The sequence below is a fragment of the Ostrinia furnacalis genome, unplaced genomic scaffold (genome assembly GCF_004193835.3).
Source record: "Ostrinia furnacalis isolate ACB-3 unplaced genomic scaffold, ASM419383v2 OfSCF0073, whole genome shotgun sequence".
NCBI classification, from domain to species: domain Eukaryota; kingdom Metazoa; phylum Arthropoda; class Insecta; order Lepidoptera; family Crambidae; genus Ostrinia; species Ostrinia furnacalis.
In genome coordinates this window covers 202,661-220,652 of record NW_021130312.1, presented here as the reverse complement: position 1 = coordinate 220,652, position 17,992 = coordinate 202,661, and the positions used below count along the sequence as shown (strand labels likewise).

The window sequence follows — 17,992 nt, the reverse complement described above, 5'->3', positions numbered from 1 at the left end:
GTTTCATTCCCTCGTTCTCATTCATTTTATCATTTGTGATTTCGCTCATTGATTTCGCTCAGTATTCGGTACCCGTTCAACTCATTCTTTCTGTCACAAGCAGTGGTCAAGGTGAGACGTGTGCTCATAAAATTAATTGGTTAAAATTTATAATTTTTGTAATATTTGTTAAATTTTAAACTTCCTGTAAGTGTAATATTATACATTTCGCTACAGTGTGCAATGTTTTAGTTAAAATTCTCCACAAATGTATTATCCGTGTAGTAGAAAGTGTTGGGAGGAAACATAGTGACGTCCATTTTGCTTTCAGATCGGCCCTGCTTAGAAAATAAAAATCCTGTTACATCTTATCCTGGACCAGTTAAATTACATCTAAAATTATGTAAGTAAACACTATAATATTTACTAGTTGCATTCCTATCTGTATTTTTAGTCTGCATTTTAGTACTTGTGTTGTAAAATTGTGATTCATGGTAATTTCCTACGTGTCTAAAAGGTCGGAAAACTAGCCATTTCATTTTCCAACATGTTCAACAACTACATATCTAGAAGATTTATTCATCTGCGATTTTAATATATCAAGAAAATCAATTTCTTCATGATCAGAGTAGGTGGGGCAGTGTAGTTATTGATTTTAACCGTACCAACTTAGTCGTGCGCAATGGCGTCAAACTGTAGTTAATTATAGGTCGAGCAGTTAGCGTTGTCAATGTCTGCTTAGCCTGCCGTAACTCCGTGGCATTTTTACCCGACTACGGCAAACGTTTTATCAATGTCTATTTCCCAACCTATTCCAATAACTGCCAGTAGGTAGAAAGGGGAAGCTTATTTTATGCCTACAAAGGCGATCTCAAATAATTAGGTCATCAAACAACATAGCACAAGAAACTACTACCTTGGTACTACCTAACTTCTACAGTTTTTGAAAGATTTTTTTCGCTTTAGTCGGTCGCCTACGTTTGCAGGTGATGTGTTGTCCGATTTGCACGTGTCCATTTAGGGCTTTTCTGTGTAGGTTACATTAGATTACTTTCTTTGTTCAATGTCAAGGGTATTTTCTGTAATCATCAATATAATCGTTAGCAGCTGTCGTCTACGTTTGCCGGTTTTGTATCATGTCTGATTTACAGTTGTACACGTGCTCACAAATACCTACCTACTTATCAATGTATTTAATAATAATTTGTCGGCTGCCATGCCGCGAGTTAACGCGCGCTCACGTGTTATTGATTGTGAATGACCTTTAGTATATTGATTAATTTATGATAAAAATATTTAATTTTAAATTAACATGAAAGTAATAGATGATTTAGGTTTCTAGAATTTTACTTGATGTTGAAATTTTTGTTCATAGGTCTGGAAGTTGGAATAATAGCCGTGGTAGCGGCGGTTCCAAGTTTGGCGGTGGTAGTAAATTCGGGAGCAGCAATGGCTCTTCGAGATTTAGCAATGGAGGCTCGAAGTTTGGGGGTGGCGGTGGTGGTGGCCGCTTCGGCGGCGGTGGCGGCGGATACGGCGGCGGGGGCAGGAAGGAGTTCACCGGAGGCCAGAACATGCGCCGCCCCAACTGGGAAGACCTCACCTTACAACCATTCAACAAGAATTTTTATAATCCACATCCTTCAGTACTCAACAGATCACCCTATGATGTGGAAGGGTACAGAAATCAACATGAAATCACCGTTAGTGGTGTAGAAGTCCCCAATCCTATTCAGCAATTTGAAGAAGGCAATTTCCCTGATTACGTCATGAATGGCATCAAAAGCATGGGTTATAAAGAACCCACTCCTATTCAGGCACAAGGCTGGCCTATTGCCATGTCAGGGAAGAACTTAGTCGGAATTGCCCAGACTGGTTCTGGTAAGACTTTGGCTTACATTCTACCTGCCATTGTTCACATCAACAACCAGCAACCAATCCGGCGCGGAGATGGGCCTATTGTGCTGGTTCTTGCACCAACCAGAGAATTGGCGCAACAAATACAGCAAGTGTGTACCGATTTTGGTAATGCATCATATGTACGCAATACTTGCGTATTTGGTGGGGCACCGAAGAGGGAGCAGGCGCGTGACTTAGAAAGAGGTGTAGAAATCGTCATTGCAACACCTGGAAGACTAATTGATTTCTTGGAAAAGGGAACCACCAACCTCCAGCGTTGCACATACTTAGTTCTTGACGAAGCTGACCGCATGTTGGACATGGGTTTCGAACCTCAAATTAGAAAGATCATAGACCAAATTCGCCCAGACAGGCAAACTCTCATGTGGTCTGCCACCTGGCCCAAAGAAGTGAGAAAACTAGCTGAAGATTACCTAGGAGATTATGTTCAGATCAACATTGGATCACTTCAATTATCTGCTAACCACAATATTCTACAGATTGTAGATATTTGCCAGGAACATGAGAAGGAAAACAAGTATGTATCTCTTTTTTAATTTATAGATTTAAGAATTATTATAGAATAGACAATGATGATTTATTTTTTAGTATGAAGTAATTTTTGATTATACCAATAATAATTATCCTCTAAGAAGATCTGAACAGTATCTTTTTATTTGAAATTGATATTACTTAATTTATTTTACTAACACATTGCAATTTTCAGGTTAAATGTTTTGCTTCAAGAAATTGGCCAGAGTCAAGAACCAGGTGCCAAAACTATCATATTTGTTGAGACCAAGAGGAAAGTAGAAAATATTACCAGAAATATCAGACGGTATGGATGGCCTGCAGTGTGCATGCATGGAGACAAAACACAGCAAGAGAGGGATGAAACATTGTACCAGTTCAAACAAGGCAGAGCTAGCATTCTTGTAGCAACTGATGTTGCAGCCAGAGGACTTGGTGAGTCTTGGCTAATAAAAAAACATTTTTCTGTTTGTAAAGAACTTATGATCTGTGTTTATGAACTTCAGTTATTTTTTATTTGTGATACTTATTATGCAATTGTTTATACTTTCAGAGGCACTGGCGGAAAGTTATTGTGTTCTATGGGATTACTGTCCTAAATTGACGGACAAGTTAATTGGATTACTGCACTGGATTTGTAGATAAAAAAGACACTAGTCTGATGCAGTGGTATTTTAACTGAGAATGCAATAACTCGTCATTTTACGGTGCCTCAAATGTGCCTTTCACTGGACTGGACCCGAGGCCGGAAGCTTGATGGTATGTCCGTGATAGCGCGGATACACTTGAAAGTTGAAAACCTGGTGATGCACTGAATTTTGTATTCAATCAAATTATCATAAGAAATCGTCCTGGAGTGCATCGTTGAAAAACTTGACCACGGTTTGATGTTTGGCAAGAGGTCAAGGGTTTTCTGTTTCGGCCATAATGGAGTTTTCAAATGGGCAATGAGAAAAAGCAAAGATTGTAATATAGAATTTTATCCCTGCCCGTAATGAGACTCCAGGGTTCGTGAGAGTGAGAGGCAAATATTGACATTTGTTTGATATCTCTGTGTAACTCATTCATGTAAGTAATACGGCTATGAGTTACAGCATAAAGTATCTATTGGTTCTAAGGTTTCAGATAATCATGCTTTCTACATTTTCCAAGTTTGTAACAGATTTTACTAATAGATCCGAAGTATGATTTCCTATTCATCTTAATCTGTTCTAAGCTTTGAATCTGTTTCCACTTTACTTGTAGATTTGAATTACAATAACATGTTTCTTTCAGATGTGGATGGTATCAAATACGTTATAAATTTTGACTATCCCAACTCATCCGAGGATTACATTCACCGTATTGGCAGAACTGGGCGCTCAAAAACGAAAGGAACATCTTATGCCTTTTTCACGCCCTCAAACTCTCGCCAAGCCAAAGACCTCGTATCAGTACTCGTGGAGGCCAATCAGGTTGGTTTTTTTATAGTTAATATTTTTATTTTCCTCATACCTTTGGCATGGGTACGTTTTTCCATAGCGTGACATGAATGCAAGTATGAGGTACATTAATGACAGCTACATGCCTTCGGTGTCCACACTCTTTTGTCTGGATCCCATCCTCAGATGTTGTGACAGTGTTTTAAAGAGTTCAATTTGTTGTCTTAATTTCTTTTACCGTTTTTCCAAATATTACAATATTATTTTCTTTTCAAAGGTGGTGAGCCCTCAACTGCAAACAATGGCCGATCGTTGCGGCGGCGGCGGTGGCGGATGGAACCGAAGCCGCTTCGGAGGCGGCCGCGGGGGTGGCGGCACCTTTAAGCGCGGAAGCAATTTCGGAAGGGGAAAGCCTCAAGGAGGCGGTGGTGGCGGCGGTCATAAACGGTTCAATGAATATTAAATTATTTTAGCAGATAACTAGGTTTAAATTAATTTAGAAGCGAATCCTCATAGGAGTACTGTTTTGTGTGAAAGTGTAGTTTCTGATTGTATGGATGTATTGATTTGTCGTTAGTTAATTTATTTGAAGGTTTCTTGCGCCTTATCCAATACAAGATATTTAAGTATTTTTTTATTGCACTGTGATAATTTGTTAAGCTGTGTTTCTAGTGAGGATTAGCTAAATATCATAACAAATGTAAATGTCCGTGTATGTGGATAGCATACTTTCATCTTTACACACTTGACAAAAAGGGGTGTTTTATCTTAGTAGATTTTTCAGTTTGTGTAGCATTGTCCGTTCAAATTATTTCTATTGTTTATTACCGTCATTCCACTGTTCTCTATAAGATATTCTCTAATAAAAATTACTTTAATGAAACTTCGCTTTTTTCATTTACCTATTTTAAACCCTAAGATCGATCCTACTTTACCCATAGTCGCAGTTGGATTTTATAAAGGCTTCCACTATTCCCCATTCACAATCCCCGTTGACGGGTTTTCCCTTTCGTCCACTGGGATCCCCCAGGGGATCCCGTGAACTCGTCTGTTCATCATAATCATAAGAATTGAAAAAAAAACATTAACGTCCATCATGTTTATACGGCGACTTCTCCAGCTTTTGCTTTTTGGATTCTTGATAAACAGATGAGTTCGCGGGGATCCCCTGGGGGATCGAAACGTAATCGGGATTTATGAACTAAAAAGTTCATTAATCCCCATTAACGGGGATTAGTGAACTTCCGTCGACAATCACCGTCAACGGGGATAGTGGAATAAGCCGAGTTCGGGCTGATCCTAGTACCTACCTATTCCTAGTGGACGAAAAAGGATTGGGTAGGAGGAGCGAGATTTTTTTAATCCCATTCAGACCGAGGAATGGAAAAAAAAACATTCCCGCTCCACCTGCCAATAGAGATGGGTAGTGGGTAAAAACCCATTTCACCCGATTGGGTTTAAACTGGGTGATTTGGGTAAAAACCCGGTTTTTACCCATTATCACCCATTCTGGCGGGTGAAAACAAAAATAGCGTTTTTTTAAAGTGAGAAGTGGTATTTGTTGCTAAGGGGGCGTTCTAGTGTTACGTAATGCAATCTGGGGGGAGAGGAGGTCTTGAAAAACGTTACAATGCGTTACAGTGGCGGAAGGGCGGTCGATTTCAAGTTTTTAAGCAGAAGTACTTTGTAGTTGGTGTTGTTATTTGTAACTTTATACCGTAATGTCATCAAAGAGAGAGTTTGGCATCTTTGGCATCCCCCCCTCCATGTCCTTGCCATGATCACAAATTATTGTGTTCCTACTAAATTTCTTTTAAATCGGTTCAACGATTCTTGAAATAACACCATTTTATAAAATAATTGGTCACATCATCATAACGTGATCAATTTTACGATAAATTTGACTTATTACTTATTAATCAATAAACTTAAATGAGAAAAATTCAATAAAAATAAAGAAAAGATACCAATTGAAATAATTATAAAATTATTTGTTTTCACCCGGTGTAAACACCCACGGGTGGAATGAAACGGGTTTTTATTGGGTTTTTACCCTCATGTGGGTTTTTACCCGGGTGGAAACCCATCTCTACCTGCCAATCGAGGGACAGGGAATGAACAGATTAATAAATACTAATAATTTAATTTACACTAGACTAGGCAATACCTATTTTTATGATCCCTATCATTGGCGTAATAATACAGCTATCGTTTTCTAAAATAAACAACTTGAAATAATCGAACTTCCTAAGGCGGGACTCAAACCTACGACCTTCCGCTTGCGACATATCAAAATGTTTCTTAGATGAAAATCAATAATGAAAATACCTGAGCCCCGATCATTGAGTTATAATGTACTACGTACTAGAGAAGACATGTCAACTAGACTGTTTCTGGCACGTAAATAGGTCCACGGACCGAAATTCAATTATAGTCTTTTTCACGTAAGATGATCCGTATGACACTTCAAGGTTATCCATATTACGCATACTACATATGCAGAATATTTTTGAAAAAATATTTGTATTTTATTAGCAATATAATAAAAAAAAATAACTACCTTGTCTTGAAATATATAGTAAAATCTGAGTCTATTCATTGTATTTTAATTAAATACGATGTAAAAATATTTTTTATTTAATGTACGCAATGTGTGAAACGGAATAGATTTAGTGCTGGGGTATTTCTTGTATAATAAAATCGATTATTTCCGCAGTTCATTAATCGATTGCAGTGAATACTTAGTTATTAAAAACATCACAAAAATCAACTATATTTTTCGATTATTGACTTTAATTAACGCATTAATAAATAAATTAATGGTTTTTAATTTAAAGAAACAGAACCATTACTTTTTAGGAATCGTTTTTTTGAACATGAACCATGAAATTTNATCAGTATGAAGCCCATACGCACTTGTAGCACAAGTAACACGATTAGCCTCAGTCCCCTCAGTTGTGAATTCGGAATCGCCAGTTGTAATTTTAAAATCGCATCACAGAGTGAAGTAACTAACACCAAAAAACGGCAGAGCGAAGTGATTTCGAATGTTTCAACTGCTACGTTTGTAGCTGAACCTTTTTGCTATTGAGCACCATGAAAATTTAACACAATTTAGCCGATATGTTTATTTTCACAATCGTTTCACAATTTCTATGATGAGGCGACCGCAGGAACGTCACTATTCGCGCAATCCTATCAATGAAGTACGACATTTTCTGGTGCAGATTTTATCGCCATAAATTATGAAACTTGATAGTCATGGATTTGACTGACAGCTGTCCATCAAATTCCCGCCCCGCATCCCGCACTGTACATATTTTGTTCGCGATGTCTGTTCTATACGTAGTAATATTACTTCAATGGCCCCGATTACGGTAATTTTTAACGTCAACAATCAAGCCCCCCTAGACAAAACGCACTTTTTGATCGAATCGAAAATCGAATCCGTCAAAACTCCATACAAAAAAGGGGCTTTGGCTTTGCGACCACTTTTCGACTGGTTTGCGATTAAAATTTGCACTTTGTCTAGACCCACCAGAGAGCTGAGACCCACAGGTATCGCAGAATCGAGAAGAGTGTCTGGATTGTAGACGTTAAAATAATAAATAATAATAAAATAATCGGGGCTCAGATTTCTTATAATTTAAGTCCTACCACAGAATAATAATAAGTTACCTACTCTAAATATATTTTTAAGGCGTGAAAAAGGCATAAAAAATGTTGGACACTACGATTGGACATGATGACATGATGCGTTTTCCACTCTCTCTGTTTTCCACCAACGACAAAATCATAGAGAAAAGTAATACATAGGACAAAATAAACAAGAGATTGCAATGAGGGCTATCGTTTTTTTACCTAACAGTTGGCACCCCTGGCGATTGACAGGACCTTACTCTACAGTGGCGCCATCTTGATGAGTGCAAATGCGATAGTCCTCCTACCACTTTCGGGCTCACCAGCTGGCGCCACTGTCTTCGCTACTAGCAAGTGACAGGACCTTACTCTGGTGGCGCCAACTGGTGAGCGCTAAAACAATAGCCCTCATTGTTGCAATGGATTGTAATTTTTGTAGCGACATGAACGCTAACATGAACGCGCTTTTGTGTATTTTGAAAAATGATAGTGACTGGCACAAATCAAGTCGGCCTCGACGAGTATTGCCAAGAACAAAGAAGAAGATGAAGAAGAAGAAATGATAGTGACTTTTGCTTGATGCAGCAGCCATGGTGACCATGAAGCTAAAGGTAAAAATGGAGGGCAGAGTTGGAACAAAAACTTGAGTCAAATACCTACTTATATCTATCTCGCTCTCTGCGGCCCTACCTCTCTTTTTAGTGTGAACTGTAGTATTGCTATCTTCTGATTTAAATCTCCTTGTAAATTCTTCGAAATAGCCAATTCACTAACCAAATTAGAAGTTAAACAAATAAATAATTAATATTTGAAACTAAGATTACCTAGTTAAATAAAAAAATCACAAAATTGTCGGCCATTTAGGCTTAATGTGTTGGCGAATCAGGGAATTACAATCCCAATTCCTGGGTAATCGGTACCATGTGGNCCTAGTTAAATAAAAAATCACAAAATTGTCGGCCATTTAGGCTTAATGTGTTGGCGAATCAGGGAATTACAATCCCAATTCCTGGGTAATCGGTACCATGTGGCAACATCGGCCCAATCCGGCCCATCATGGCGGTTGTTTACTATTTTGTTTATTAAGCAGTTAATTTCGTTTGAGATTGTTTACAGGAAATAATCATTGTTTTATCACAAGAATTGGTGCAAAATTTTGTAGTGCGTGGTTGCGGTAGTACGTGGTGTCCTGGAAGTGACATAAGATTCCACGCGTAAGTGTTTATTTCGTGATTTCCGACATTGGATCATTGTAAACATTTTTTACAGTAATTTCTTCCTAAAACGTTTTACGTAATTACACTTATCATTTTTAATGATACCTATGTCAAGAAATAAAGATTTTACATTGGTTTTATTGAATTTGAGCAATTTTATATTTTTTGTTTATTTAGAAAGAGCGAGTCTGCCCACAGAGAGCGAGATAGTGATACTTAGTTTGTGCTTCAAGTAGGTATACGGAGTGTGGCCTCCATTTTTATCTGTAGCTTCTTGATGGTGACCCATTTAAAAAAAAAGCTATTGAATGACACTGACAGATGAGAAAGATTGACAGTTTGACAGATTTGAGCCAATTTAATTTGAGCACAGGCTTTTGAGGATTGTTACATGTGGGTTTGTAATTTATTTGTGACAAATTATCACACGAAAATAATTAGCATTGCTTTATCCAACCTAATTCATAAAAGATTCGTAGTGGTTATAAGTTACTTTAAATAATTTTAGTAGGTATTATCGCTTCAGAAGATAACCTCAAATAATTTTGATTTTATGCTTACATAAATCATTGAAAATATATTCAAATTCATAAAGACGAGCAATGGCGTTAAATGTGGTTGGAAAACTTTTAAGGCGGAAGGATCTTTCAAAGCTGTAAGTATTATGTACATACAGTTACATACACAGTAAAATGCTACCACTGCACTTGCTAATTAATTACCTATTCCATTTGCAGATTCTACTATGATGTTAAACAGTTTACAACAGAACTAAGTTTGATCAACACAGTCAGCAAACCTTCTGTTAGCACATGTTGTCTGACTCAGAAATTCACACAAACAAAATTGCAAAGTTTTAGTCACAGATTTTATTCTATAGAAGCTGTTGAGCAGAAAGACATTGATGTTTATCGTAATGAACACAATATAACTATTATTGGAAAAGATATACCCAATCCTTACTTGGATATTGAGAAGAGTGATTTTCCTGATTATATTAAAAACTTTTTAAAATCACAAGGTTTTGAAAAGCCCACAGTTATTCAATCACAAGCGTGGCCAATAGCACTAAGTGGCCAAAACTTTGTTGGCATTGCACAGACAGGCACTGGGAAGACCCTGGCATATTTGCTACCCGCAGTTGTTCATATAAAAGAAAATGTGGCAAAAAAGGGTAGAGGGCCGAGAGTTTTAGTTCTGGCTCCTACTAGGGAATTGGCTCGCCAGATTGAAGTAGTGGCTAAAGACTTCCAAAAGTTATTAGGAATCAGATGCGCTTGCATATATGGTGGAGCGAATAGGAGTACACAGGCCCAGATACTTGAATCTGGTGTAGATTTAGTGATTGCCACTCCAGGAAGATTGAATGATTTTCTTATGAGCAGGACAACAACTCTGAATAGATGCACATACGTTGTGTTGGATGAAGCAGACAGGATGTTGGACATGGGATTTGAGCCTCAAATCAGGCAGGCCCTGGAGGGAGTACCATCTGAGAGACAGATCCTGATGTTCTCAGCAACGTGGCCCAAAGAAGTCCAACATTTGGCCAGAGATTATTTAGGCAAGTTTGTTCAGGTCAATGTTGGTTCTACAGAGTTGTCAGCAAACCACAATATAACGCAGCATGTACATATTTGTGACCAAGAAGAAAAAATGGACAAGTAAGTTTTTCAGATAAATCATTAATTAAAAACAAACACTAATTTATGTGAATTATTGGTGAGAGTATACAATTTATTATATTTCCTTCATTTACATAAAGTGTACATTTCCAGGTTCAAATCAATAATGCATAACTTGTCAGGTGATGGTTTTGGTAAAATACTGGTTTTTACAAACACAAAAAAGTTTGTGGACATGTTGAGTATGATGCTCCGAAGAAATGGGTGGCCAGCAGTGGGTATCCATGGCGACAAGACACAGCTTCAAAGAGATACAATCATAAATAAATTCAAACATGGCAAAACAAACATTCTTGTGGCCACCGACGTAGCTGCTCGTGGACTAGGTAAGCAAACATTAAATACTACACTTCTCTTCTTCTTCTTCGTAATATGGTATTTATTTTTAATTGTAATTGTTACAATTCATTATCTGAATTGAAAAGCTTCGAATTAAAGTCGTGTCTATTATTTTATTTCCAGATGTTGATGGAGTCACACATGTTATCAATTTTGACTTCCCAAATACTTCTGAAGACTACATCCACAGAATTGGTAGGACTGGTAGACAGCAAAACAAAGGAGTGTCCCACACTATACTGACATATGAAGATGATCGTCAAGCCAAAAATCTGATTGCAGTTTTAAGAGAAGCAAATCAGGTAAATAGATAAAAACATGTTTACTTTGTTCTTAAATTCTCCTATACTGTTAGGAAAATTGAGTAAAATATTTACTTTTATTTACTTTTCAGGAAGTTCCACGGGAATTAGAAAACATGGCTCGCAGTTTTGATATGTCAAAGACAAATAATAGAGAAATGAAATACAAGCCTAAGCAGTATGGTTGGAATACAAACAGAAGGTTCAATCGGTTTAAAAGGAATGATAGATATGATGACCGTTACTAATTTATGTTAAAATTGTGTACTACTTAGTAAACTCGTAATTTAAATTAATGCTGTTATTCTTTGTAAATACTGGGCTGTTTAAGTAATATGAAATTAGGTAGTAATTTTAGATTCACCACCTGTTCCCATCATAATCTGTTGTACCTAATAAAATGGTCAATCAAGTTCATTAAATACCTACTAAGGATCTGTAAGTACCAACTTTAGCCAATAATTGGAACTGGTACTCCAGATAAATCAATGCACATTAGAGAACCATAACAATAGCGGTCTAAAATCATTATGTTTATGTGTTAACGTTTTTATATAATTATAAAATTATTATAATATTTCAATGGTGATGATATTAAACTATGATTTGCCTATTTGACCAAAATACCACAGATCTAGAGATCTATCTAGCCATATGTTATTCAATAAACATTTTGACTTGTAGACTGGCTGTATTATTTAATATTATCTTCCCTGTAGGCTTAAGATGCGCGCCGTGATAACTTTTATCGACGTCAAAATGTATGGGTAAAATCGATAAAATGGCGTGATAACCGCTTATCACGGCGCACATCTTAGGCCTTCTGAGCCCCGATTACGGTAACTTTTAACGTCAACAATCCAGACACGCTTCTCGATTCTGCGATACGATTGGTCGTTCAACAGCGTACCAGCTGTTTTGACCAATCGTATCGCACAATCGAGAAGCGTGTCTGGATTGTTGACGTTAAAAGTTACCGTAATCGGGGCTCAGATCAGTGGGTCTAGACAAAGTGCAAATTATAATCGCAAATTAGTCGCAAAGTGGTCGAAAAGCCCATTTTTTGTATGGAGTTTTGACGGATTCGATTTTCGATTCGATCAAAAAGTGCGTTTTGTCTAGGGGGGCTGTTCTATCCCCTGGGCTACCCTAGGTATGTGAATGTGACTACACCACCAGACAGTCTGCCAATAGAGAGATGGCGGGAGATCGTGCGGAGAGTTGTATCCGCCTCTACAACCGATGTGAACAACGCAACGCCTCAACGTGACCACGACCGCTCTGCCAAGAGCGTAACGAAAAGAAGCGTGGCCTAGAAGTATGGAGAAGTTAACTTTTTAAAAATCAATGCCTTTGCCTATCTGGGTCATTCCATAGAAATCTGTATATTTTCGACGTCATTTTGTCCTAAACTTCTTTAAGATGCTTTTGAATACTTTATTAGTGTAAATTATAGTTTATTTATTAATTATGTTATGTCTAAAAGGGCCAGTCACTTTATGCCTTATTTTAGGAGAAATTAAAATTTTAAATTTTTTCATACTACATTAGTACTATATGACTTTTAATAAAGTATAAAACTTATAACCTTAACATTTATAGATAAGTTAATATACTTAATGTAGATGTTTTGTTATAATCACTATATAAAAAACGTCACTCTCTAACTAGTAACTTAGTCCTTAGCGCCGTTTAAAGCTAGGGCCTGACGGTCTAGGGACTGACGATTTGGAGAAAAACTTAACAAAAATGCAGATTAACTTTATATTATAAGATGCTTAATACGATGAGCCGAAAATAGCCGAAAAACCACACATAAATACTATTAAATTATATACAATTTCCTATTGTAATCAATAAAGCTACTCAACTAGGAACTGACGAAGTGACTGAATCAAGACATGTTTCCGCAACAACTGGCACGTTTGCACTAATTCAAAAAACGGCTACCGCAAAGCCAGTATGGTATGAGGATAACTTCGTATCGTAGTTTAAACTCAACTAAATGGCATTCACTCTAAATACATAATAAAGCGCAAAATTATAAAATCAGTGGGTGGCGAGGGAATGACGCTAAAAGCTGTGGACTCTTTTTCAACTTGAGAAAATCAAATTATTGTTTATTGAAACCGCAAAATATTAATGGAAATTGGTGTAACATACGTTTAAATAGATTATTCGTTAATTAAAACAAAGGATCAAGTTGATGTTTCTGTAAATACGGGTTCCAAAACACAAACTTTTGGAGTACGGACACGCCTAGGGAATGACGTTTTGGGTCATTTAAAAGGAATTTAAGATGTTTTAAAAATAGTTTTAAAAATATAAAAATGGGTGATGAATAAAACACATTGCGAGCTGTTATTTTAACGATTTAGGAATAAAATATTAACAAATATTCCATGTGAAATGTGGCGCGGACTAAGAGTTGACATATTTTTGTGGAATGACCCATCTAGGGATTGGTTGCCATGGCGATGGATTGACGTAACCGAGCGTCACTGTCTGTGATTTTCATAACAAACCAAATGAATTTATTTGCATTAATAATTGAAGAAAAATATTGCTGTAATGGCTCTACCGGACCTCGATGTTCGGTCCGTACTGGATGTTGTTGAGGAAAATTTTCAAAAGGTTGGCTTGGTTAGTATCCAATTATTATTTTTATGCTTAACTTCTAGGTTTACTTACCTACACAAGTAAAAACGTTTGCTTTGGTTCTTAGACCCCATGAAATATCATCGTCACTATTTGGTCTCCACTGCAGGCCTACATACAATATTTGGTCAATACTCACCACGATAGCACAGACGATAGGGGCAGACGCGTTGGGTTGGGGAGATCTTATGTTCGCATACCTACCTACTTATTTCTCCCTTTCGCCTCTTACTAAATCCACGGGAAGAGGGCGTGGTCCCATTCTGCTCTGGCGGAACCAAACGGCCATGCGTTGAGTTGCACACAAAACAGTTTCATATTCAAATTGGTTCGTTACAGAAAGCGTATGCCATTCGTATGATCTATGCTGGGGAGCACATGTTGGCCAAAGACGATTTTATCAATCAGGTTCGACGGACTATTTCGGATGTGAACTCTAGCTATTGCGAGATAAATGTGACCGGTCTACTGCTCGTGTATGATAGCTACTTCGTACACATTATTGAGGTTTGTTGAATCTGTTTTATATCATTTAAAAAGCGGTTATGTAGGCAAGTTATCTAGCTTTCCATAGCATGTATTAAGTAGACTAATAGGTAAGTAGGTAGACATAATTACCTATCGATATTTTATTTGTTCGTTTCAGCCGAATGACGTGACTGCTGGACAAAGGCTTACCCCAAGGATTTCCACAAAGATCCAGCCGCCATACCGCATCCAGGCACGTCCCGCGACCTTCACCAGATCGTCGGTCCATCTAGTATGAGGCCTGCCCTCACTACGTTTCCGATATTTTATTACATTATAGGTTTTGTAAATAAATAACTGATACATATACTAACTTCTGGTAGTTCCGGATCGCAAATTAGTTACCTAGGTTTTAAATAAATCAGTCTTACTTTACTGCCATCACATACGGTTACATTCATAATATAGCCATATCCTATCTTCAAATCTAGGGTTCCGAGGACACAGTCCACAGGCAGTTGCGGTTCCTATTCCAAAAGGAGCCGGAGTGGATAGAGCACATGAATCGTCTTGACAAGGAGGCGGCCATCGCGTATGCCAAGGCGGTGGAGGAGGCTTTGGCCGAGGGCGAGCCCTGTGAGATGGAGGAGCCGCAGCCTCAGCCGGACAGGAAGATGTTCAAACGCCTCAAGATGCTGATGGTTTACCATTCCATAACCACTGTAAGTTTTTGAAGTTTTGTGAAATTAGCGTTGCGTCACGAGACCATCGACCACGATACTACATCGCGTACGCGAAGGCAGTGGAGGAGGCTTTGGGCGAGGGCGAGCCCTGTGAGATGGAGGAACCACAGCCCCAGCCGGACAGGAAGATGTTCAAACGCCTCAAAATGCTGATGGTTTACCATTCCATAACCACGGTAAGTCTTTGAACTTAAGTGAAATTAGCGCTGCGTCACGAGACCATCGACCACGACACTATATCGCGTACGCGAAGGCAGTGGAGGAGGCTTTGGGCGAGGGCGAGCCCTGTGAGATGGAGGAACCACAGCCCCAGCCGGACAGGAAGATGTTCAAACGCCTCAAAATGCTGATGGTTTACCATTCCATAACCACTGTAAGTTTTTGAAGTTTTGTGAAATTAGCGTTGCGTCACGAGACCATCGACCACGATACTACATCGCGTACGCGAAGGCAGTGGAGGAGGCTTTGGCCGAGGGCGAGCCCTGTGAGATGGAGGAGCCGCAGCCTTAGCCGGACAGGAAGATGTTGAAACGCCTCAAAATGCTGATGGTTTACCATTCCATACCCACAGTGTCCTTAAACTTAAGTGAAATTAGCGCTGCGTCACGAGGCCATCGACACTATGTTATGGCAGAGACATTTCTTAATTTTGCTTTACCTGCTTAGAGGTAGAATAACTAGGTATCTGCCTCAACGCGGGTAAAGCAAAAGCAAAAAAAAAAAAAAAATGACAATGAATTTTCAGGCAAATAATCGTGTTTTTAAGGATAAAGTTTTCACGTAGGTAGAGTTCGCGCTAAAAGATTTACATTCAGAAAATGAAATAATAGAGTTGCACTAATTCAGGAGTTATTTTTCCTTGTTATGTTTGCATGCTCGTCATGATTATGCCGTGAATATCTTCCAAACGGAATATGAACCTTAATTATGAGTAATTAGCCGTGTTTTTGAACAGCTGTGGTTTGACGATTGGCGAGCGGTCACGGCAAGGCCCCCGTCGCTCGTTGGCAGGCTGGACGTCTACGGACCCTTGGCAGAACACATGGAGCAGTTGCGGATCTGCATCAACAAACTCAACAAGCTTTGTGAGCTGGCGAGGTCTGAAGAGCACGTAAGTTCTATTAAAAATATTTTATTTATTTAAAAACTTGATTGAACAAAAACTGATACAAAGATGGAATTAATGCTAAAAGGCATTCTCCGTCAGTTCACTTTTGGGTCATGCAGACTGCAGAGAGGTGCCAGTGTGAAAATTTCATTTTAAAGAATGTGCAGCTTGTTACACTTTAATTTTTTTATTTAACTACCTAGGTCTCTTCGGTAAGATTCCGCTTTCTTCAAGGCTTCCAATTCGTTTTTCTGTCACCAAAATATAAACATAAGGTTTTTTCCTGAATAAAAAGTTTTCTGGCGTTAAAGTTTTCCATAGGGAATCGCTTAGTTTGCCCCAGTTAGAAGGAATGTTGTGAGGAGTTACACATTTTTGGTAAACGTAGGATATTTTCATTCAAACTTATCATTGTACAGAGTTTGGTTACAGGGGGTTGTTACATTTCATTGGTATATTTGTATAGTAACTAATAACTACTAAATGAAAGCTCTTAAATGACAATCGTCATTAACCCTTATCATTTTGTATCTTACAGCGATAATCGCGTAATTAATTTTACACATTGTAGAACAGAATCCTTAAAGCGAACTTAATGCCATATGGAATTCTCTCCCAGCCAACTTTCATAGTTATTAGAAAAACATTTGTCTATGACAGCTGTCATTCGAAGGGCTAAGCACAGTAGACCCAAAGATAGAAGGGCTCCCAGAGGTGGCCCTACTAGACTTCCTGATGCAGTCCCCTCACATCCTTGACCCCCGCCACGTCGTACACTTACACCGGCAGGTCAACGACTATATCTTCTATTGAGCATAAATAGTATTTGTATTTTACAGCTCTCATTCGAAGGGCTAAGCGCAGTAGACCCTAAGATGGAAGGGCTCCCAGAAGTGGCCCTACTGGACTTCCTGATGCAGTCCCCTCACATCCTTGACCTCCGCCACGTCGTACACTTACACCGGCGGGTCGACGACTACGTCTTCTATTTCGGTGAGTCACGAGTGTCACGACTATTGAAATGAGAGCACGTAAAGTACATTACACCTCATTACATTAGCACGTCTAGGCTTTATGTTACCGTAATGTCTGCCAGCGGTACCGTAATTGGTAGGTCTTTGTGCTTTGGAATTTATATTTTTTAGATTTTAAGATTTCAGTAAGTATACATAAGTAGGTACCTACTTTAGTACCTATTTTCTTCTTGCTGGGCGAACATTAAGACCATATAAGTGGCATGTTAGGTAGACTCACCTTATTGAACGTGGTTACATTACAATTTGTCGTAGATTTAGGGGATCGTGCAGTTTCTTCTTCGCTAAAATAAAATACCTAACAACCTATATTTAACTAAGTAATGTTTATATGTATGTATGTAGATAGTAGAAGTTTGAGATTAGTAGCTACACGACAATTTTTATTAAAGAGCTAAAAACTCACCTGCGAACTAACCCTAACTTTTACGTTGCTTTTTCATATATTTATATTCCAATAAGTACATTAATGTTCAGACAGATTTATCAAGTGGCGAGGCGTGTAAAAGAGTCTTCAAAAATTTTAGCAGCCTATACTTATTGAACATTTTCCTTGAATCTGCAGAAATGGTCTGGCCACTACCGACCCACTTTACACCCCGGCTGCTATACAAGCTGAAAGTGGACGACTCCTTCGTCGAGCCCCTGCCGGTCATGCCGTGGGAGCTGGTCAAGGTGGAGAAGGAAGGCGAAGAGGAAGAAAGGGATGACCAGCAAAGTGCTAGCGATTCCAGCGATTGATAGAGACGATCGACGCCTATCTTACTTAAATCGTGTTATAAAATGTTCTTAAAGTAGGCTAAGTAGTTATACATCGCAAAACCATTTCTTTTAATCAGAAATGCACAGTTTGTTTAAATTTCCTTAATGTAATCCACAACGGGATATCTAGTCATTTTTACCGCGCATTTTATATTCTGTTTTAAGATTAGGTAATTTGGTTCCGTGAATAAATAAGGTTTGTACTTT

General features: G+C 38.3%; 3 protein-coding genes and 1 non-coding gene across 5 annotated transcripts; all 4 read left to right on the top strand.

Moving 5' to 3' along the window:
• Window positions 1-64: 64 nt before the first annotated feature.
• Window positions 65-4,575, top strand: LOC114350063 (ATP-dependent RNA helicase Rm62). Of its 2 annotated transcripts, none has more exons than XR_003655671.1 (6): window positions 65-111; window positions 311-382; window positions 1,355-2,416; window positions 2,606-2,844; window positions 2,963-3,477; window positions 3,685-3,773. XR_003655671.1 is itself a non-coding variant. In XM_028300712.1 (6 exons), coding segments are annotated over exons 2-6 (1,668 nt in total). In that variant the 5' UTR covers window positions 66-111; window positions 311-380; the 3' UTR covers window positions 4,294-4,575. The 2 variants fall into 2 exon arrangements, 1 of the variants encoding a protein (XP_028156513.1); XM_028300712.1 differs by lacking the exon at window positions 2,963-3,477 and adding an exon at window positions 4,108-4,575 and having other exon boundaries at window positions 66-111; window positions 3,685-3,863.
• LOC114350076 (small nucleolar RNA SNORA57) lies at window positions 3,896-4,030 on the top strand. The gene has a single exon (XR_003655673.1). It is a non-coding gene; the product is annotated as a small nucleolar RNA SNORA57 (small nucleolar RNA).
• A 4,439-nt stretch (window positions 4,576-9,014) lies between the features above and the next one.
• LOC114350041 (ATP-dependent RNA helicase dbp2) lies at window positions 9,015-11,516 on the top strand. Its single transcript, XM_028300675.1, has 5 exons — window positions 9,015-9,341; window positions 9,424-10,350; window positions 10,465-10,697; window positions 10,834-11,012; window positions 11,105-11,516. Exons 1-5 carry the CDS (start codon window positions 9,289-9,291, stop codon window positions 11,258-11,260), a joined length of 1,548 nt encoding a protein of 515 aa, XP_028156476.1. The 5' UTR covers window positions 9,015-9,288; the 3' UTR covers window positions 11,261-11,516.
• Window positions 11,517-13,529: 2,013 nt separating this feature from the next.
• On the top strand, window positions 13,530-17,965 carry LOC114350049 (uncharacterized). Its single transcript, XM_028300688.1, has 6 exons — window positions 13,530-13,655; window positions 14,010-14,177; window positions 14,630-14,860; window positions 15,837-15,992; window positions 16,829-16,982; window positions 17,589-17,965. Exons 1-6 carry the CDS (start codon window positions 13,584-13,586, stop codon window positions 17,762-17,764), a joined length of 957 nt encoding a protein of 318 aa, XP_028156489.1. The 5' UTR covers window positions 13,530-13,583; the 3' UTR covers window positions 17,765-17,965.
• Window positions 17,966-17,992: the final 27 nt, after the last annotated feature.

Coding starts and splice junctions, on each gene's coding strand:
- LOC114350063 (XM_028300712.1), top strand. Junction 2,417..2,605: donor GAACATGAGAAGGAAAACAA/GTATGTATCTCT, acceptor TGCAATTTTCAG/GTTAAATGTTTTGCTTCAAG. Junction 2,845..3,684: donor TGTTGCAGCCAGAGGACTTG/GTGAGTCTTGGC, acceptor TGTTTCTTTCAG/ATGTGGATGGTATCAAATAC.
- LOC114350041 (XM_028300675.1), top strand. CDS start 9,289: ATGGCGTTAAATGTGGTTGGAAAACTTTTAAGGCGGAAGGATCTTTCA. Junction 9,342..9,423: donor CGGAAGGATCTTTCAAAGCT/GTAAGTATTATG, acceptor TTCCATTTGCAG/ATTCTACTATGATGTTAAAC. Junction 10,698..10,833: donor CGTAGCTGCTCGTGGACTAG/GTAAGCAAACAT, acceptor TTTTATTTCCAG/ATGTTGATGGAGTCACACAT.
- LOC114350049 (XM_028300688.1), top strand. CDS start 13,584: ATGGCTCTACCGGACCTCGATGTTCGGTCCGTACTGGATGTTGTTGAG. Junction 14,178..14,629: donor ACTTCGTACACATTATTGAG/GTTTGTTGAATC, acceptor CTTCAAATCTAG/GGTTCCGAGGACACAGTCCA. Junction 14,861..15,836: donor TTTACCATTCCATAACCACT/GTAAGTTTTTGA, acceptor GTTTTTGAACAG/CTGTGGTTTGACGATTGGCG.